This window comes from Carassius carassius, chromosome 30 (genome assembly GCF_963082965.1).
Source record: "Carassius carassius chromosome 30, fCarCar2.1, whole genome shotgun sequence".
NCBI classification, from domain to species: domain Eukaryota; kingdom Metazoa; phylum Chordata; class Actinopteri; order Cypriniformes; family Cyprinidae; genus Carassius; species Carassius carassius.
The window spans coordinates 20,287,935-20,311,623 of NC_081784.1; the positions used below are offsets into that span (position 1 = coordinate 20,287,935).

The 23,689-nt window shown below is 36.2% G+C and overlaps 1 protein-coding gene across 1 annotated transcript in view; it reads right to left on the reverse strand.

Moving 5' to 3' along the window:
- zgc:154058 (Transmembrane protein 150A-like) overlaps nt 1–23,689 on the reverse strand; it is a 30,377-nt gene that overhangs the window by 2,006 nt on the left and 4,682 nt on the right. Inside the window, exons 3-7 of the mRNA XM_059517883.1 lie at nt 21,083–21,130; nt 18,937–19,023; nt 16,855–16,922; nt 11,633–11,760; nt 654–831 (exon numbers count right to left, since the gene is read on the reverse strand). Coding sequence (XP_059373866.1) covers nt 654–831; nt 11,633–11,760; nt 16,855–16,922; nt 18,937–19,023; nt 21,083–21,130 — 509 coding nt within the window. The remainder of the gene's footprint in view (nt 1–653; nt 832–11,632; nt 11,761–16,854; nt 16,923–18,936; nt 19,024–21,082; nt 21,131–23,689) is intronic.

Genomic DNA, 23,689 nt, shown 5'->3' on the forward strand with positions numbered 1-23,689 from the left:
AATAAACCTGACCAATTAAAAAATAACAACTACATATTATAACTGTTGAAATGAATCCATTAATGTTTTTTAATGTTTAGCTGTTTAATTCTGTTAACTTCAGCCACACATCCTTCAACAAATCCAATTGAGAAAAAAAAAGTTATTTATCAAATTTTCTTTGATTGTGTAGTCCAATTAGAAACTAAATGTTACAAATACAATATTAAATGAATAAAGTGTGGCAAAATTGTTATAATATTTATTTTGCTTTGAAAATTTGCAATGAGGTCGCATTACTTGTGCATTTTAATGCATACTGAAAAATCTAAAAATCAGTGTTTAATATTTTCAAATCAATCAGCTGTTTTGATATTGGTTTTGGTGGTTTGGGAAATGGTGGGAGAATTAAAAGAAAAAATTTTTATAAAGAGCAAATAGTTAAACATTAATTCTGTCTCTAAATCTACCAAAAAAAGAGAAAACAAAATAAAGTTAAAGATGAATTTGACTTTTTCTCTATAGCTATTGCATTAATATTGTTATTGTGAATTATTGTTGCTAACATAATAATGTAGTTAAAATCTGATATTATGACAGCAATAATCTAAAATGATTTACAACCCTAATACAAATAGACAATATATGAGGATGAGTAATAGTGTAAAGGATACTGAGCACCAAGGCTACAAAGGCCAGCAGGGTCATAAAGAGGCGCAAATGACCCACATTATATTCTCCCTGAGTCTTCGCCAGACGGTAGGTCAGCGCAGACTGGAGACAAACAAACAGCATACCAGTGGGGAAGGCCACCCCTGCTCCAACATAGTGAAGAACCTTGGAGTTATCCACCTGTGAGGAACACAGTGACAGAAAACAGTGAGCACAGATTCACCAATCAAAACTACAGATATAGTTAGCAACACGTCACATGATGTGGGTGATACATACATACATACATACAGTATGTAAATTCAACTGTTGTTGTTGTTTTTTTTGTACTTTAAACAATGAAAGATGGGTTATAACTGTCAGTACAGTAAGTCTAAGTGGATCTGATCAGTTACAAAACCACAGTCCCGAAATTGTTCTAAAGCATATTGGGAAACACAAGAAAATTTATGTTTATGCATAATTTCCACTTTTATAGAAGCAAGCTTTGCTGTGCTGGCCAGATATGACTGTGTGGTGTTTTTAAGGTCTGAGCGCTGAAGGCAGAGAATGGGGAGTTCACAATGCCACATCACACATCACATTCAACACCACCAGCAGCAGCAGAGGGCAGCAGAACAACCACAACTCCACTTTAAACCACACCAGACAAGGTCTGAAAAACCTGGAAAATGTCAGTAAAAATCCATATCATGCTTTAAAACATGTAATATTATATAAGGAACATACAACATTTTTAAAAGAAGTCTCCCATGCTCACCAAAGCTTCATTTATTTGATCAAAATGATAGTAAAAACAGTGATATTGTGAAATATTATTCCAATTTAAAACAACTGTTTTCTATTGTGAGATATTTTAAAACATAATTTATTCCTGTGATGCCAAAGCTATTTTTAATCAGTACTCCAGTCTTCAGTGCCAAATTATCCTTTAGAAATCATTTTAATATGTTGATTTGGTACTCAATAAACATTTCTTATTCTTATCATCAATGTTGACAAAAGTTTTGATGCATAATAAGTTTGTGTAAAATGTTATACAGTTCTTATTATAATTTTCTCTCTTTTTTTTTTTTTTAGAAAAATGTATTTTCCCTTTAAAGCCTCTGTTCATCCTCTGGTTAAAAGTATTAATCTCTTGCTAAACAAATTATTGCATAGCAATCTATTATACTTTATTAGACAGCATATATATCACTGTCCCTCAACCAACCCCTTTAAATAACTTGATCTACATTTATTTTTTTGACACACAAGCAAAAGCAAAGTGTAAAGTGTTGCAGGAGGAACTTTGGACACCATAAATCAACTCCAGGCTGTCAGTGAACCACTGATTATCTCAGCAAATGATATCCTGTATGTTCCCTTAAGGCTAAGACTTTCCCATTCACTTTAGTGTCTAAATATTGAGCTGATGTTCCCATTGCTTACTTGTGCTGTCATCATCAATGCAATTTGCAAGTATGTAATGTGCATCTCATGTTTATGGACAAGGACTGAACCTCTTGAAAGCTTCATAGTCTTGTGGGAAACAAGTACAATGGATGAGACTGATGCATTAATCTGCCAAAACAAAATGCTGGCCACTCACATTACACCTTCAAGTGAACACCTGAGTTAAAGGAGTAAAATTAGCTGAAAATGTACTTATTTTCACGCCATGTAATATGAATTAGATTCTTTATTGGAACAGATCTGAAGAAATATAGCATTACATTACTTGCCTCTGCAGTGAATGGGTGCTGTCAGAATGAGAGTACAAACATCTGATAAAAATATCAAAATAATCCAAAATTAATCCACGTCTATCAATTAATATCTTGTTAAGCGAAACTCTGCTTTTTAACTTAAACCATCGCTCCATCAATTATGCTTCCATCCATCCAGTCCATCCTTTGTTTTCCTCATATCAAAATCCATCAACATATTTATAACTGTAGATACTGGGAATATTTGTTTGTAAACAACAGTGCTTGATCTGTCGCTTTGGATAAAAGTGTCTGCTAAATGAGACTGTGGACGGATGACTTGTATATTATCCAGGAGGATTAGTGAATTTATTACAAACACACAACTTTCCACTTTACAAGATGTGAAGTAATAGACTGGAGCCATGTGGTTTACATGGAGTTAATTGGTTGACAGATGTTCGGGAGCAGGGGCACGCCCCAAACAATCACCTGGCTTCTAAAAAAAACCCTCCATATACAGTTTATGGTGTACTGCTAGTCTTGTTCTCTCAAACCCACCCTTCCCTCCCTTTCTCATCCATTCAGCCAACCTTACCCCACATTATATTTCTATCATGTTGTATCAGGGGGTCCTCATTGTCTGGCCTAAATATATGCTAGAGACGGTTCCCCCACCCTGAGTCTCTCTGAGCCATCAATTCTAGATGCCCCGATCAACCTGACCATCATCCCATTCCCTCGACCCCTTCTTCCTCTTTCTACTCTTCCCCAACTCTCTGTTCAATTAACAGTTTCATAGCTTGTTTGTGGCGTGGTCCTAGCTAGTGAATTGTGGATTATTTTGAGGTTTTTATCAGTCGTTTAGACTTTCATTCTGACGGCACCCATTCACTGCAGAGGATCCAATTGTGAGGAAGTGATGTAACGATATATTTTCTCTAAATCTGTTCAGATGAAGAAACAAACTCATCTAGATCTTAGACACAGTAACAGACATACCAGTGCAGGGTATTTTCTCTTAGCAAGAGAAAGGAGCTTCTGTCATATGGACTTGCTTTATAACATGTGGTTGAAAAAAAAAGATTTGTTTCTCTCTCTCTCTTTGTGCACAGTGTTTTAAGAACAATATAAAGTTGCATACAATAGCATACAGCAAACAATAAAATAAGTAGGGCTGTCAAATCCAAATCTTAAATTGCACAACACCTAAATAAATTCAAATAATTCTTCAGACTTAAATCAGTCTTCAGTTTTTTTGTTTGTTTTTTCCTTCGGGTATCCCTCCCTCCATTCTTGGAATGCAGAAGTAAAGATCTACACAGTTTGCTTTGGCAGCCAGTACCTGCTAGACCATCAGGACTAAGACCAAGTGAGACAGTCTATGCACAGAAAACTCAACTACACACACTTCAACATTCAAACACAAGAAGAGCCCCAATCTTTATTAATTCAGGATGATCTCTCCAGTCCAATTCTGAGCAAGAAACACGAGTTTGGCTGTAGTTAAATGTTTATAGGGGACCACACAAGCATCCAAATAAACATAAACATTCACACTCATGTATAAAACATGCACACGTGCTCACAGGATGTCTAGTAGATCTCAGGGACTCTCAAGGCCCTCTCACACTGAACGTGAACATTTAGCACGAATGACGCTCTTAAATCTAAAAGGCTGTTCTCTATGGAGCCATTCACACTTCACAAAAAAACAAGAATTTTTGTTCAAACTCTGTGTCGATTTTTCCCCCGACACTCGATGAAACGGGCCGTCCAATTAGATTTGAGCTTTGAGCAGCTGCTGTTGCACAAATGGGCGAGATTGGTGGCACTGTTTCAAATCAAAACAGACACAGAAGAGTAGTATCCCGGAAGAGAGAAGAGAGTAACCCTGAGTTCTTGTTATCATTGGTTTTTGAGAGCAGATTTATTCTTACAGAATATCATTTCTATTTATTCTCCACTTAATTATGTGATCTGAAGAACACCGTCAGTTTTCTGCCACATGCACGAGTGTTATGAGTCAGAGCGCGTTCACTCAAGATCTGTCAATCATGTAATCATTTCTACTGCCCTTACACATATCCCAAATCTGACAGACACATTTTTCTACACATCAAATATGAAAGCATGCATATCTTCCTATTACAGAATCAAAATCCCCTTTAGATCACAATTGTGATTTATTTTCCAAGCACTCGATAATACTTTAAAGGGGGTTTTGAGCAAAAATATTAATGCATTTTGAAGTGTAGCTTCATGCTAATTGTAGTTCTAAATATATTTTAAGATGTATTCTTGTAAGCATTATAGATAGTTTGCATTTCTGGTGTAGAGCCACACTTTATTTATCTTAAATGAATGCTGTATATTGAGCAGCGGTCGATGTAAAAGCCATATATGAGATACATAAATGAGGAAAAAATTTTGATCAGCGCCATCTAGTGTGCCGGCATGAATTAGAAAAGATGATCAATCGCTTCGTGCTCATTGTGAAAGCACCGTTTGTCTGTGATTCGCATCACACTCAGTGTCAAAGGGCCTTCACTTAAGAATTGACAATTTGACAATAAACTGAAAATTTTCTGACAAATTTTTCCTATATCAGACTTATACAGCATTAAAGTTGCAATATAAGCAGGTAGCGATAAATCTTTTCTTCGACACTGTGCCTAAATCAAAGGGAAATGGATTATTGAAAAATGTTAAAATGTAGGACAGGGACTTGGTGCAGTTCATTAGTTGGATGGAGGTAGATCTGAATGTGAACTTTAAGTCAGTTTATATCACATATATCACTAAAGACATAATTAAGAATTGTGAGCTCAATTTATTTTTTTTGTACAAATGAAATGTATGCATGGATTAATCGTTCACAAAATCAAAAAGATAAATAGGATGAATTTCCTGTTAATGCAGACTTTAAGGTGAAAAATTGCTGGAATTGAATCTCTATTTGATAGGCTACAGCACTAAAATAAAGTATTATTTTACTCAGAAAGTCAGCGTTACAAACAAAATTTTAGTTTTAGTTTCGTAAATCAACAAATGTCAAAATAATTAACCGATCTGGAAAAATAATACACTGAAAAACAGTCAAAACACTGTAGATAATTTGCAGAGTCAATTTCACCAAGTTCACCTCATCACTATTCAATTTGGATGAGCTTAAAACTACATCTGCAAAATCTTTAAGAAAAACTAGACTCATTTGAATAAGGCTTTAGCTTATTAGGAAACACAAGGCAGTGTAGCGTAGCTCTTTCAGCAAGCTCAAACAGGACTGCTGGAACAGGACAGGAACAGAACACCTGTACCAATCAAAACAGGACACACTCCGAGAAGCTTTGTTCTTCCCAATCTACTTCAGGAGAACCACAACACAGCATTCTGACACCAAAACGAACTATCCAAGACCATCAGTACTATCAAGTTCTATCAAATTTCGGATAGAGAAACAGCACAGCCAGAGTTACATAACGTGACTTCCCATTTCCCTGATAATAATGGGAGTCTGTCTGCGCCCTTGTAATCTAACACTGCAGCGGTGAATCGCTCCAGAAGGGCAGGCAGGCTTGCTGATGAGGTGCAGATGTGGCGTTTGGGCCACGTGCTCATTCCCGCCTCTCCCGCCTGTCAGATCAAGGGAGCTCTGTACTCCGTACACAAAGCACATGGTACACCATGACTCATTCATCCATGATTCCAGTAACCTTCTCTCCATTTCTATAGAAGACAGGAAGGATGGAGCAATCCATTTTTCTTTCCAAGAAATGCCTAATTTTGGAATTAAATGTTGGTGATAGGACTGGAACAAGTACATCTAGATCTTCATATTAAAAAGTTGAAAATCTAGATGCAAATAAAATTATTTCTTTGTCATTATAAAACAGTTCAAAACTACCTACTGAAAGGCTGGAGTGAACTGCAATCAAGACAATTTAATTACCTAAAATTAAAGTCAACTGAAAAAGTTTACTACTTTTTTAATTATTGTGAATGATTCACTGGTGCACATTATTCTAAAACAACTATCCTTTTTGGCTTCTTCCCTCCAAGCACCTGGATCCATTAGAACATCTCAATCGATTCCTGATGGATTCAATGAAGTCCCATACTACACATCTTTTTGCAAAAAATTCCATTCACTTGGAAATATTTCCCATTAATGAAATAAAGAATACAATTTCAAAACTTTTAAGACCTCATGAAGCCGCTTTACAAGAGCAGCGATCTTTCCCATGTTGACATATTTCCTACTGAAACTAGAAGCAGGACATTTTGAAGGATTTAGTGTTGTCAAAAGACCCGGTACTTCGGTACCAAGTCGGTACTAAAAAAAATTTAAATGTGACGGTACCAGGTTTCTTTAAGTACCGGTAGTACCGAGGTCCCGTTCAAACCCGGTTCAGCGCTATGATTTCCGCGAAGCAGAAAACGAGGACGGAATCTCAAAATCCAGTCATGAAAATGAAACTTACATTTTAATATGGACAGTCATAGAATTTGTCAAAGTTAGCATAAATTAATCAAATCAAATCTCCATATGGACCAGTATCTGTAAATGTTAAACCGCAAATGTTGCTTGAAATATGAATCCGTGTCTCTGTGTGAATTAATGAATGACAGACGTGCGGGTTTGTTTACTACATAGACTGAAGCGCATGACGCTTGCATTAATTTTAGCATCTGAGCTTCAGAGTTCTCTCTCCATCAAGCGATCTTTTCTGTTTCTCACACATGCAAAAGAGAGCGAGAGCGAGAGTCTTGCCACGCTGAATCGACACGCTATATGTAAACGATTCTTTATTGTCTTTTCCTGTAATGGAATTCATTTAGAATTATTCATATTCATTTTTGAACAAGCAGAAGACACACCGGTTTCTCCGGTAGTGGGCGGAGCTAATGCGCAAATGGCAATATTATTGGCTGGCGCTGATTTTGTACCGTCCCTGTTTTGATTTCAGCAAATCAGTTTGACCGAACGCAGACAACGTAATTAATATTCATGAACCCAGCAGCTCATTAATCCATAGTGCATTGGATATACATTAGTATGATAGTAGAATTAGTAGTAGTATTATCTTTTAATAATAATTAATATGATTACTAATTAATATGATCTATTACTATTTTTTTACAGAAACCATCAATGACCAAAAATCTTAAGCATCACCACCAGTTTTAAGTTCAGTTAAAATGACAAATATGCATTCATTAGGCCTAAAAGTTAATTTTTACATAAAGGCATTGTGCTAGAAATATTACTATTATTTAGTAAAATGTATGTGATAGTGCTACTACTGTTGAAAAAAAATTATAAAACTTTATTTTTTAAAGAAATAAATCACAATATTTCTTACATGTTTTAATTTTAATAGAAAATCCCCTTTATATATAATGTGTATATAAGAAATATAATGTGTTTAAATTTCATAAATGAAAAGACAAATTAAATTTGGGTGAAACTTGTTTTTACTGTTTTTCATAATTATATAACTTGTAGAAAAACTTTAAACACAATTGTAAATAAGTATAAAGAATCGCATTGGTTTTATTTTTAGTGCTAAAAAGTTTTTTTTTTAATTAGCATATTTTTGCTTTGGTACCGAAATTGGTACCGAGAACCGTGGATTTTCACTGGTATCGGTACCGAATACTGAAATTTTGGTACCGTGACAACACTAGAAGGATTTGTTCCTTAAATAAAAGAAATATCAGTTACATCAAAGCCATGAACCATGATTTGCTAGTGAGATACTAAAATGCATCTGATCTAACAAATATCTGTGTAGCACAGGATTAGTCATCAATATTTTTGTTCAGTTTTTCCCAGTAGAGGAAGGCTATACATTTTAAATGTGTACTGTTCAAAAGTTTGGGGTCAATAAGATATTTATTACACATTAAATAAATCAAAAGTATAACAAAAGATGTTGATTTCAAATAAATGCTGTTCTTTTGAATGTTCTATTTATCGAAGAAACCTGAAAAATATGTATTACGGTTTTCACAAAAATATTAAGAATCACAACTATCTGCAACATTGATAATAGTAATGATGTTTCTTTAGCAGCAAGTCAGCATATTGGAAATATTTCTGAAGGATCGTGTGACACTGAAGACTGGAGTAATGATGCTGAAAATTATGAAGGCTTGACTGGAGCACAATGTGGCAGTGGGCAGGAACGCTCCGTACATGTTCTCATTACACAAACAGCAGAGGAGGGAGGGACTGCTTTTTTTTTCTTTTTCTTTTTTTTTGATGGAGGATACAGTAGAGGGGAACGGAAAGAGGGCTGGCAAATGTGACCTAATGGACTGCAGACTTCACATGTGCAACTCAAACATGAAACTCTCTGCTCAATACACATTACTGCTCTCCACACAGCACGGGTGGTCCTGTATCACAATGACCTAACGTGAGGCATTAAAGCTATCTTCGCTGCTGTAAGACTGGGTTAGACCAGCTTGAAATTCCCTGATTTTTTATGCTTGAGATGCTGTTCAGATATCATAATCTTTCTTGTGGATGAACTTCACCTAAAAAATTATTATTCTGTCATCATTTACTCAACCTCATTTAGTTCCAAAACCCATAAGACTTTCGTTAATCCTCAAAATGCAAATGTGAAAATTTGCTAAGGAACCTGAGTGATTTATGTCCATCAAGTGCATGCAACCAAAACTTTGATATATCATAAATTTCATAAATAGGATACCGATTTGATTTTAGCAGTTTGAGCATGTTAAAAACTAAAACAATTGGTGTAATGCAATGTATTTATGTGTTTATTAAGGTTAAAAAAGACATTATTTTCCACATACTGTACATTATTGTTGCTCCTTTATGCCCCGCCTTTCTGAAACATGTCGATTTTTACAGAGCGATGTGCTCTGATTGGCCAGCTATCTAGTGTGTTGTTATAGGGCAAATACTTCAAGCATGTGCAGAAATGTTACGCCCCTTACCAGGTTCAGGAAAATTTCCTCCGGAAAATTTAACTGCACAAACTCGAATATTTGGGTTGTAAATAACCCTGATTTCTAGTTGTGTCCTCTTTGGAAGGACAAACAAGGTAGTTTGGCTTTCACAACGAAACACACAACGTCTCCTCAACATGGCCACGGCATCAACAATACTACAGCGATAATAAAAGTGACGTCTTCTTGCTTTGAGCATGTATCTGGGCGGTGTTATGCACATCTTGCACAACAGAGTGACATAGATATGTGGGGGGGGGATGTTTGAATGAGGCGTTTTAGAAAAAGGCGTGGATTAGCGTTCACTTTTAAAAAGAATATCTCTTCGGGCTTGAGACTTTAATCTTTGAGACATTATGGATCTTCTGTATGCACGAACAGCTTTTAACATTCCAAGGAGAAAGGAAACATGAAATCACATCATATGACCCCTTTAAGCTTGAGTCAGTGAGGCTCTTGTCCATATGGCAAGTACAGTTGAGCTTTAATTTACCATATTGGATGTGCTCTATGCATGTGCAGGGATGAACGCTTATACAGTATGTGAGGAATAGCCTAATCTAAATCTGTTCATTATATACAGTGACTGTGTCTCATGAATTCAGTTAAACCGCTCAATTAGTGTGGATTTCTTTTACGATCTCATGAACATTTTAAACATCAATGTTCTGGTGGAACAGACTTTCAATAGAGGGACAGAAATCTCCCATCTTAATTTGTGTTCCAAAATGAACGAATGGTTTTAGTTCGCCATGAGGGTGAGTAAAGGATGAGAGCTTTTTTCGATGATCTAACTATCCGAATCAGTCCATCCCAGATCATTTTAGGATGCAACAAACAAATGTTTCAATGGCCAGCTAGCAGACTATGCTTGATTTCAAAACATATCAAATACTCAGGGGAGCAAAACCAGATTAACTCTAAACCAATAACAAAACTGCTGGTAAGTCTAATTAAGTTCATTATGTTGCAAGGTTGAAGGTTCAATACTTTTTTTTAAGTGTATAAGTTAATACAGCCTGATTTAGTGAGAGATGGACAAAAAACAAGTCTGAACTGTGCTCCTACACATAAGGCATTGCTTTAGATGGGGTACAAAGATAAGACTCTGGTGCTTATATTATCAGGACCCATAAAAACCTGCGATGCCCCCGTTGGCCGACCTCCCCACATCACTAAAGGTCTGGGAACACGGCCAAACGTTCAAACAATTCAACCTGCAAAAATGCTGTCGCCAAGGGCTCACACCAATTCATGAATAAAGGTAAAGGATGTTGCTTTCACAGGCTTCAGAGGAGCATGTAGCTCTGCATGAGGGCTTTATGGAGTCTGGCATTTATCGTTCATTTAAACGCTCTGGAGAAGGATCCAAGGTAGAACGGGAGTAAAGTAACTCAAGCACGGATGACAGAGGTATTCTCAAGAGATATTTGACAGAAAACTTTAACCCAAATGCTGATATATACACATGCACACAACTTCATGCTAAAATACACTTGCAAACACAAACATAAGCATGGGACATGGGAGCCAAAATGTTTGACACACTGGACTGAATTTGTGTTTTATTCCAATATCTTAAAGGGGGCTACAATGGTATTTCATATATTCAGAGTTGTTCACAGTGTTAAAGAGATGGATTCTCATGCTAAACATGGCCAATGTTTGAAAAAATCTCTGTGCCGAATATCTTACTTCCAGGTTGGTACAAGTTTTCGGCTGTTTTTTTTCGATAGTGAATCTAATGACGTAGACGAGAGCTGAACTCCTTATATGAGCATTTCTCTCGGGAAAGCGCGCCCGCACACACATTGACCAGAGGAGAGCGAGACCGCACACATCAATGCACTTCATCGGGAAATCGTCAGCAGAGGTGCATAGGATTAGTTTGAGAATGTCTCTAAATAAGTGTGTTTTTGGATGTGAGGTAAAGGATTAACATGAGATTAGGTGAAACTGTGTATGTTATGTACCCTTTAAATTATGTTAAGGCTAAAAAAAAGATATATATCTTTTAATATAATGTAATATATAATGTCATAGATAAATTATCATTAAATTATAAATGATCATAGTTGTAATTTCTATTTTTTAGCCTTTTTCTAGCCTAAAAAACATATATATATACACGTGGTAATACCAGTGTTTCTTCAGGAAGCCACTGTGCATTAGAGCCTGAAGCCTATGAGACTGTGTTTCCTCTTCTGCTGTCAAATGTTCAACTTGAAGACCCTAAAGAGAAATCTTCCAGTCCTAATGTGGAGCAGTTTTTGGACACAAATAAGTAAGGTTTATGCAAGCTGTACCTGGAAGTTGCCGACCATTATGAGTCCAGCAGCACAGATCCAGCCGGTGGAGAGACTTGCTGTGTTTAACACACAGTTCTGGTGCTTCTCTATCACATGGGCATAGCGAAGCATCACAATCACCATCACTGAGAAAAAAAAAATTGGTTATTTTATAAAGAAACACTACAATTAAATTTGCAGAAAAGCACACATTTAAAAGACACTGAATATATATATATGTGTGTGTGTGTGTGTGTGTGTGTGTGTGTATGTATATACTATATACTGTATATATGCAGAATTCCTAATGAAAAGCCTAGCAACCTTCAACAATGTGGACTTTTAATACAAAACAGTTCGTGTCAACCGTCTGGATAGTCTGCAATAGACACTAAGACATGCCCTGTCCTAATGTTACAACAAACAATTTGCAGTATTCCAACATTCAAGATTTCTAAAATATGACTTCATATTTATGTTCATATTTGGCAGAGACTGTTAACCAAAGATCATTTAAGGTATACAATGTAAGCAGTATAAACGGGGTCCAAAAGTAATACTCAATAAGCACCAAATGAAGGTAAAACTTGGCTTTAGTGAATAGCAACATGCTATCCAAAACATCTGGAAAAATCTGGACAAGGAAAAATCTGTTTTGACTTGCCCTCATCTAATGACTTCAACTTCTCATCGGGAAATCTTCCACTGACGTATATGTAGGATATCTATGAAGCATTTCTAATTTTTTCCCTTCAGCTAAGTAGTGACGCATACATAAAATATTCATTTCAGAAGCCACCAAAATGACAACAGTGAAACAGCGAAGCATCACAATGTATTTGTGACAGGCACAGTTTCACAGAGAGATTGGTGAGACACAGAGACCAACTGTTTTTTTTTAAATATGCACAGAAATAGCTAAATAATACAGTTATCATAATCCCAAAAATATATATAAGCCTATGTCAATACATTCTACAAACCACCTGTCCTCTTTAGTGTCACAGGGATGTTGAAGCTTATATAAACTGTTTATTTTAAAATAACATAGCCTAACTTAATTTTTTTAAAGAAGTATCCTATGCTCACCAATGCTGCATTTATTTGATAAAAAATACAGTAAAAAAATGTTTTCTATTTAAATATTTTAAAATGTAATTTAATCCTGGGATGTCAAAGCTGTATTTTCAGCATCATTACTCCAGTCTTCAGTGTCACATAATCCTTCAGAAATCATTCTTACATGCTGATTTGCTGCTTATAAAATATTTCTCAAGAAATCTTTTGTAACATTATTAGCACTTTTGATAGATTTTATGCATCTTACCTAAATTAAACTATGATTTTCTTAAAAAATAAAAAACTACAACTTGCATTTAAATTCAAGCAAACCAGTCTTGAGTGTTGCTGGGATATATTTGTTGCAATAGCCAAAAATAAATTTTATGGGTCAAAATATTTTCTCTTCACTAATGACTGGTTTTGTGGTCCTTGGTCACATTTGAAGTACAGGAACAAAGTTAACTTGCTCTCCTTAGGTTGTTTTATCAATTGTTTTTACAAATAAGTAATGACGGCATACAGTATGCAATCTTACTAGGTTACTCTGACCTAACAAATGAGACAGAAGGAGGATAGTATCTTTACTCATTTCCGATCCAGCTGGCCTCAGACTCACTGAGTCAGACTCACTCTAAAACATTATTTCCAGTATTCTTTGGAAAAGAAAAAAAATGTAAAGACTAACAATGTGGAAGGATAAGGAGAGAGTGGATAAGAAAGGGACTTCATGGTGAGTTCTCTAACATAAATCAAGCTGGTGCAATCTGCTCAACTCTTTCAATGCTGGGTTAATGCTTAATGAAAACTGACTGAGGCAGATTTGCCCCCCCCCCCCTTCCTCAGCCCAAACTCCTAGTCAACATTAAAACTGGCATGACAGGATTACTTCTAGTACTGAAACACTGCAGGAAGGACCAGCATTAATTTACATGCTAATTAGTGCTGGTCTTGCAAACGGACCACTATAGCCATGTTTCTAACCAGCATGATGCCAGTCAACCAGCATGGTGAAGCTGGATGATCAAGAAACTCTTGCTGATTAAGCTAGATCAAGAGCTCATTGAGGACCAGCATCCAAAAACAAAACATACTGTATGCTGGTGACCTTGTATGCTGGTCTTTTCAGCATTCTACATATAAGAGGCTATATGTAACTTTTGCAGTAGTAACTAATTTCTAACCAGTAACTACTATGTTTGATGTGTTCGTTACAGCAAGTGACGAGCATGGAAAAACAAACAACATGTCTGCAGGCTGAGGAAATTAATAAAATCCAGCTGAAATGGCACAACAGCAACAGAACTTGTGACGGGTAATGGTTGTTAACTGCATTAGATAACACTGTAAGATTCAGTCTTCCTTCCCAAGCATCTACTGTTGACAATTCCCTCATGAATGGGCCCTCAGTGGAAACGGGCGCAGGAACAATGGGAATTCAGCACAGACAGCTATCTGCCAATGGCTAAATATATCTGTTTTCCACTGACTAACTTTAAACTTTATCTTCTTGTGCTCTGGACAACCCCAGAATCCCATTCTTCTTAATGGGTGTAAAGAAAAGGTCAAAAAAGGTCAAGCTCTTTCCAACTGCCTGTCTGTGTACATGGTTGTGTGTGGGTGTTTTGGTAAGCACTGTTTTCTGGAAATACGTTCCATAGGGCGCAAGACAGGGGGTTTAAAAAACACAAGGTGCCCAATGGACATGGGAAATTATTATTCCTGCAGTTTAACTATCACCAAAAAAAAAGCTATGTTTAATTCCAATCAAACTCACTTTACATTTTTAGCCTGAAAATGTGCCTCTCTTGAGCTAGATATTTCAGATTCTGAAAAGTCAAAGCGAGTTATACGCCTTGAATGTGTCATTGGTCTGGAGTCAACATTAGGAGTTCATCAGTTTGTAAGAGGTGAAATGTGGCGGAAATACTGTAGCCCAAACACAAACACATTAGCGAGATGACACCTGTGCATTAATGGATCATGGGTTTTTACCTTGGTGCAGCATTCCCTCAAGAGAACAAAAAACAGGAGATAAAAGTAAACAGTTGTGTCACAAGGTCTTCGGCAGCCTAAACTAGCTTCGGTCAGTTCCTGCAGTAAACTCTCTCCACCCTGTTTCACATCTGTTAGCGCGCTACAGTGCGGAGAGATGTTTCCTCTAGTGCATGCTGAGATCAAAAAGATCTCTTGAAAGATCAGATTTGGGAACACTGTGCATTATATAAGCCATGAGAAAACAATGCAGCCCTGGGGAACCGCTGGTCACCATTGATAGAATGATCGGGAGGCCTTTTTATCGTGGTGTTTTATAAACTCTTTAGAATAAACAACTGCATTAAGATCTTATTTTCCTGGAACGCTGACGCTATAAATAACGTAGCATTCGAGGTTTTGTTTGATAGTTGTGTTATATAAAACACACTTTCAAAAACTATTCAAAATTCAGCTTTCTTGCTTTGTTGGATGAACAACGGTAATTTCCTTGTGCAAACAGGCAGAGCCCGAATCTCCCAGCAGGAGAATACTCTCAATTATCGTTACACTGGGTGTGGGACTGAACACAACAATACAGCACTTCAGCTCTCAGCATGAACACAGGCCCAGGCCCAGACGCTCAGGTCAGAGGTCACACTGAACCAATGATCCTTTACTCTCACAGACCTGCTGTGTAGTTTGCACTCGGCTGTAACCGACATCATTTGCATTAAGTATAGCTCTGCTCACACAGGATACAGCTAAATTAATGTACAGGGAACACCATGTCTTAAAAGTCTTAAAAAATAAGATGTTTTATAATGTGATATGGCTGAAATATCTCAATGTTAGCTATTAAAATTTGTATTTAAAGGGAATTTCTGTTCTTGCTTATCTGCTTGGCCTCTGGTCATTGTTTTTGCTGTGATGTGATTCAAATACAATTCAGATCATTTCTGAAGAGGATTCATCCTTCCTCAACAGCAACTTCCTTGGTGTCTGATGACAGTGTTTGGTAATGTGCAGTGACTGCATCGACTGCTACGTTTTATAAATGCTTGAATGCACATACCCACTCAGCTTTTATTGAGCTGTGAAATATCAAAGTTACATGTAAACAACTGCTTTTCCGGGCAAGTTTAGAGAATGAGAAGTGTGTATTGTCAGTGTTTAGATGATAATGTCTTCCCCTAAAAATCTGACATGAGTGAAGATGAACGCATCCGTAATGTTGAAGATAGTTGGCCTTGTATATTTAGTTGTGATATTACATAAAAGCAAACACACTAAGCCTGTGGTTTCCTGAGCTGATTGCTGCCCAGACAGAGAATCATTGTGGTACAGATGGGAATCATTTACAGAGTGAACTGCAGATTGATCCGAAATTCCAAAATCAAAATAAAGTTCAGAAATGCTGTAAATGAGAGGAAAAGGGAAGTCGATGCTTGAAGGTGAAGTGTGCTATCTGAATCTCTTATCCCAGCTTAACATGCACATCAATCTGTAAGCTATCTGCAGGTTGATTTCGCCAAAAAGTGTAAACTGATCTGACACTGAATGTTTTTTTTTTTTTGAGCATTCTATTTAGCACAATTTAGAGTGAAGCTTTCTTTTTACATACAAGTGAATGTGATTTTTTAGAGGCTTAGGATTTTTCGTATAGCCAATATGTGAAATTAAATGCAAATACAAACTAAAATGAATAGAATGTACACTGCTGTTCAAAAGTTTGGCCAATAATCTTTTTTAAAGAAAATAAAAATTTTATTCTGAATTAAGGATGCATTAAACTGATCAAAAGCAAAACATTAAATGATGTTACAAAATCCATTTCAAAATAAAATCTGTTCTTTTGAACTTCATAAAAGAATCCTCAAAAAGAGTACCATGGTACTTAACAAAAATGTTAAGCAGCACTTAACTTAAGATTTCAACAGTGATAATAATAAAAGATGTTTCTTGAACAGTGTATCAGCATATAAGAATGATTTCTGAAAGATCATGACTGGAGTAATGATGCTGAAAATTCAGCATATATTCAAATAGAAAACAGCTATTTTTAATTTCAATAAAATGTAAAAAAAAAAAAAAAAATGTGATTAAATAAATGCAGCCTCTGTGAGCATAAGAGCCTACTTTCTTTTAGAGAAACTTACCCACATTTAAACTGTAGTGTAAGTGGGAGATGTGCATTGTAAACTCACCCATAAAGGATCCGGTGCTGCAGATGAGGCTGAAGAAGCAGCTCTCCGGAGGAAGTGAACCACATTTACTGCAGATCAGAACATCAGAGCAGAGGTTAGATGCCCAGGGTTCTCACCACATGAATAAACACACATACATAGATGCACATTCCAAAGTAAAGGGTCCAGAGGGATGAACTCCCATTGGCAGCTGACAAAAACAGGCCTGTTTGGCTCTTGGGAGCACACTGGCAGCTGTGGGTTATGGGGATAGAGCTAGAAGAGGGCTTGAGGACCCTTAGCTTTTCCCACACAGCTGTCACTCTGTATGGGAAATGACAAAAGATAAGCAAAGATAGGGCCTTCACCAAAGAAAAAAACTTCACCATGAAAGGAAATCTTCCTTATAAACATACAGGTAATCATTCCTGAAGGCCATTTCAGCTTTATATAACATCACTGTGGTATGAAGCCTTTAAAAGGAGATGCAGCTGCAAATAAATGGAGTAAACAAACCTAATTTTACAGCCAATCAGCCGAAGAGTGTTGAGAATGACAAGCTACCTGCTACATAAAGCTCTGGATTCATTGCCTTAAAGAATTAGTTCAATCAAAAATGTAAATTCTGTTATCATTAAATCACCCTCATAGGTTTCTAAACCCGTTTAGTTTTTTCTTAATGTCTCTTCCAAACAAAGACTTTTATAGTGACAACAGTTGTAAAGATTTAAAAAATGTCCATAAAAGCACCATAATAGTCTGATTAAAAATGATACATTTGACTTCTGAAACCATATGACAGACTTGTGCAAGGAGCACAATTAAATTAAATCATTATTCATTGAAAATCACATTAAAAATTGTCTACAACTTGCCATTGTATGGAAAAAGACCTGGATGAATAGTCTTCAAAACATTGAAAAATTACATAGAAGAAAGTAAATGTTTCAGCCAAGACATAATAAATGTAAACTAACTGTATTCCCAAAAAGCCATGTTCTCCTAATAAAAATTCTCTTAACCAAATTCAGCTTTCCAAAACCATGTAATAGGTTCCTGCCAAATGAGCCTCTACTGTTTCACATATAGCTTTGCTTTCCATAAATAAATCACTGATGTGTTAAGGTCTATAATGATAAGCTGGAAATGTGTGTCCTGTTCTAAGTGCGAGTGTCTGTTGATCTGACCTTTCACCCACTTCAGAGCACCTCTGGGCTGAGAACCGCAGACTATGGTGGCTAGCAGTCAAAATAAACCCTCACACAAACACACACACAAATACACAGACTGCTGGTAGTAGACATGCAGATCATGGACACACCCAAAGACACACATAAATAAGACTTAACACATAACACAAGTTCATACTCCATAAACCACACAGCTCTGAAGGCAAAGGAGACAGATGGTCTATTGAACAGCTTGGATCAAAGATCCCACAAGTTATTCCAGAATCCACAATATATGCATTTTGTCAGATTTCCCTTTGATGATAAAATGCTTAGAAGAGTCAAATAAATTAATGTTCAAATCAATGTTCTTGTACTTTTTGTCAGTTTGGTTTCGTTTTTTCCTTAGTAATTAGGGAAATTCCTTTGTGTGGTGTACAAGTTGCAGCTCCTCTGAATGTTTTTCTCTCAGCAAGAAAAATATCTTGTAAAGGTGAAATATCTTGTTTCGTAATGGTGACCCGAAGGTCACATGTTTTTACATTCCTATTTCTCCCCCTGACCCTATCTCGGTCTTCAGACTGAGGAAAATAGAAACTAAATGCATGCAGAGGAAGGGAAGGGGTCATGGCATGAAGAATGTGCTGACACAGACCACTGCCTCAGGTAGAGAGCCAGGCTGAGAGCCACACTTTCCTGGAATAAGGTGCACTTTGGTGTTCAATGACTTTTTTCAAGCATTAGAAACACAAATTCTATATATTTTTGAGAACTATTAGATAGTTTAGAAATTATTATACCGGATTAGTACAGTTAACCTAAAACTAAATCTAAAACCATCAAAAATATTATCATTGCTTGAAATAAAATAACATTTAAACCATTTACTGTTACCCATTGACATAGTTTTTTCTTGCTGTTATTTCATACAGACCTTATGAAAGGAACATTGTCCATAGTACAGCATAGGGTTGGTCCTCTCTGCATTGGCAGATCCACCTCACATGAATGATTATACATCCTGTAAGTAAACAAACGCATAGACCACCATATTATTAATACACATATGGAGTTAAAACAGAGCCAAAATGAGTCCACAAGTCTCTGGGAGACCACTTTGAGATACTTTGAGTTTTGCTCACTGGCCATAAATAATAATTAATCATATCAGACAGATCTGAGTGTATGCTACTGAGTGGGACAGCTGCATCTGTCTTAACCCTCTAGTCGTGGCCTAATGGTTAGAGAGTTTGACTCCTAACCCTTAGGTTGTGGGTTTGAGTCTCGGGCCAGCAATACCATGACTGAGGGGAGTCTAATATTAGATGATGGTTAAAAAAATTCTCAGATTTTACTCGCCAGTGTGTGAGTTAGAGGCTAAGTATAAGTTTAGCACAGATATTTTACTCACCGAACACACTAACTGAGCACTTCAGAGTTTCACTCTCCATCAAGTGATCTGTGCTATTTTTCAGTTCATCTCAATGGATGCACGCTGTACCTGTATTTAACATAAGTTACTGTAAACTCTAGTGTGAAGGTGAACAACTCGCCATCACTTTGTCTCACACACACACAGAGAGAGAGAGAGTTGAAGCGCTACATGTAAACAATATTCTTTGTAGTATTTTTCTTTCAAAACAACGGCGTTCCTTTGGAATTTTTTCTCCAATTCCTTTGGAGAACATTCATAGTATCTCATTAATCCTTAATGTGTTTTATATTGTTCTTATTAGTAGAATTCATATCATTATTATCTTATCTTATCAGTATTTTTGTTATTTTTTTTACAGAAACACAGAATGACCAAAAAAGCACCACCACCAGTCCAGTTAAAATGTTTAGTTAAAATGACTAATATGCATTCATGCACTTATATATAATAAATGTTTGTAAAATGTCACAGTTTTTTAAATAACTGAAAGTAAACTCTTTCAATTGTTGCGATTCAATTGCCAAGGTGTCTGTAGAGGGTTGTGTCTGTGAATTTGATTACACGCCACTGCATTCCTACCGTACGCTGAATAATACGACCAGAGTTACAACTAAATTCCAGTATAACTCCGCCATAACTTCGATTCATAATACACTAGGGTAGTCAAAAGTACCCGTTTCTTCTCCGAACGCTTTCACAGATACACACAGACACTGATGTCAGTAGATTTGGCAAGCCTATACTACACCATGCAGAACTCAAAGCAAACAGAACGTGGCTACACATCATTGCTAAAGCAAACACATGCCACTCTACAGGACCAATGCTCCTCCCTCCAAGAGAAAAAAAATAATGAAAGACCACTGTTTTTTCCAGAGTGTAAAAATTACTCAAGAATGCAAAGCACTTTAAAAGGCAAAGGCAGCCTGCGGGCCACGTTTCATTCAACAGACCGAATTTGATCTTGTTTGCTCACTAGTTACTGTTATTAAATTAAATGTTTTATTTGCTCTACATATGACACCTAGTCAGAAAGTACAGGTGATTTCAGTGATATTCTGAAACGGTGGGTTTTATTAATCAGTCATACCGCTGCTCACGTTCCCACACACAGATGCCATTATTAATGCTTTAAATAATTAAAGTACAGTGTGCCACCTCCCAAAATGGACAGGATTTAATTCCTCACTGGCTGACACGCGCCTTGAGCCAAATAAAGTCAATGAGACAGGATTCGGACACTCGTTCAACATCTCATATCAAATACATTATTCATTAGAGCAGAAGAGGTGTAGGAGATACAAAGTTAGGAGGTCTCTCTCTAATGTGCACATTTTAAAAAGGTGTTATCAGTAAATGATTAATAGCTTCAAAGCTCATACACCAAAATCAGCTCTTTTTTTCAAAAGACAAAAATATGCACATTTTAGTTACCAACATAGTAATAAACATATAAAAATACTCTAACAAAAAATTTGACATATTTTAAAAACTTAAAATTGTTTCTTCAAAAAATATTTCTTAAATTTAATGTTTTACATTTAATGTGCATTACAGAATTCAACATTATTTAAAATATTTAATCGCCCGTATTCAATTTAAATAAATAATTAAAAAATTCCATAATATATTGATATGTACTTACCAGTTGTCCACAGGACAGACATGCTGGTTATACAAGGCCATGGCATACCTGGAAAAATATAAATTATGATATATTAGCCACGTAATCAGTTAAAATCAGAGCAAAAGTTTTAAAAGGAGGATTTAAGCTCGTATTTCATTCCTATTTGCAAGGACAAATTTTTCTCATTTAAAAAGGATTGTGAAAAATGAATGTCTGATGTCGCATTGGTAATACTTTACAATAAGGTATCATTTCCTAACATTAGCTAATGCTTTAACTAACGTGATCAAACAATAAACAATATATTGTACAGCATTTTTTTTACCTTTGTAATTAATAGAAACATTCATGTTCAGATTGGTTCACAATGCATTAACTGATGTTAACAAATGCAACTTTTGATCTTAAAAAAGGTATTAGTAAATGTTGAGATTAACAAAGATTATTAAAAGTTAAATAAATCCTAATTGTTTTGATAATTGCTAGCTCATGTCAACTAATGTAGTTAACTAATTAAAACTTATTGTAAAGTGTTACCATAGCATCTGTACATAATAAACTTGATCTAAATAAAATGGACATAAACAATTCAAAATAAAAACATCCTGGCCTAAAACAATCTGTCTTTGAATTCAGCCATGATTCTTTCAAAATTTCAAAACAATGTTTCAAGTCAAGATGACCAAAAACCAATTTACTCCACTGATGTCTGAGATTACACAAAGAGACACAGTATATGCCCAAGGCTTAAAGGTATGAAACACGTAAAATCGTACAAGTTACTTTATCATTATACATGATGCTTATGGACAGACAGAAATAGCAACCAACTTCCATACCACTGCAACAGCCTGTGTATTCACTGATGAAACCAGAGGTTGATGTCCTTTTGACACGTTTTCTGCTAGCACAGAACCAAAAACCAGAGAGCTCTAGAAATTAAGTCAATATGACCTGAATATCTTCAGCTTACATCGGCATTATGTGTCATTCTTTACACATGCCAGCGGTCAACGCCCTCCTGATCCAGTCACATCGACCCTCAGGAGATGTCAGTGAGCACAGGACCATCAGATAACGGTCAAAGTAAATGTTTGCCTACCAATTTGAACCGAATATCGGGTTTGTACGATATATCAATATATTTTAATAAGCGATATGGTATGAGGCAGTAACATTTATATCAATATTCAGCAGTTTAATTTGAGCGCATCTGAATAATAGCAGAAGACGCAGAGTGAGCTGCTGCAGGGAAGTGCATAATCCAGTTTGTCCTAAACATGAGACATGGTTTATTTTAAGGACTTTGAAATAACTTGCAAGATATGCGGACACATATAGGTTAAAGTGGTTGCTCTGTCAGATGCTCTGACAGACTCGTGTGCTGCTGAAAGTTACTTCCCTGATCGCACACGTACATCACGGAGATGTCTATCTGATGTCTGCAAGATGTATTTTTAGAGTGTTTGCTAATCTGCAAAAGAAGAATAGGATGTTTCCTATCAGATTTCAAATAGATGTTTAGAAAATGTCTTTAAGATGTTTATGATTTAGAATGTATGTAAAACTGACAAACTTAAAGACGTCTATCAGATGTTTGTACATGCTTTCCAGATGAAGCGATCTTTAACAGACATCTTGCAGACATAAGTGTGCTTTCTGATTTGCTCTGTTTAATGCATTTGAGATGTGCTGATTTCCTCAAAGGACTTACATTTCACAGATATATTTTCCATCTGTAACTGTTAGAAAGTCACGGAAATATTTCCGTTTTGTAGTCAGGAGGCTTTTGCATGAAATTCTCTGCTAAACTTCAGTGAACGAGTGCCGCCACAAGCATGCAAGGAGTGGGCTAAGCAGCAATTAGGTTTGTTTTCATCTCAAGTAAATGTATGTGTGTGTGTTCACAAGAGACGGATCACCTGAGACTTGCTCTACACTTAGCACAACACTGAGAGAAATTCATTGGTAAACAAACATTCTGCCATCTGCCCTAGCCAGTGTTGTGAAAAATCACCCAACTTGTTACCAGGTCACTCTCAACATCACAGAGAGGCTTTCCCCAGAAAACTGTACCACAGTCTGGATACAGAGTAACCCTGCTCAGAAACCCCAGCCCATCTGCTCATCGTAAGATTTCGATTCGCTCTCTGAAATAACTTAACAGGAGTCGTTAGTGACTTTTTTGGGCTAAACATTACTTCTTCATGTTTGTTCTTTCAAAGGCTTAAAAGGGATAGTACACACACACAAATGAAATATGTGTAGGGATCAGAAAGAGTCTGATACCGATACTTTCATTTTTTTTGTTCTAGCCGATACCGATACCTGTATTTTCACAGCATTTTTTTTTATATTGGGTACAGAGACACAATAATAATAATAATAATAATAATAATAAAAATCATGTTAATTGGGTTCATTTAGCATACAGATATTTCCTTTAGTTATTTCCACACTTAATTATACCTGTTAAAATGTATTGTATAAGCTTTTGTTACATTCACTGTTCATTTTAATGGTGCATTAGAGCTGCTCCATTCAATTGCTCCATTATACGAGTATGTGTGTACTATTTTGGTGATTTCATTTGCAGTTGGAAGATGTCATTTGCTGGGGGGAAGA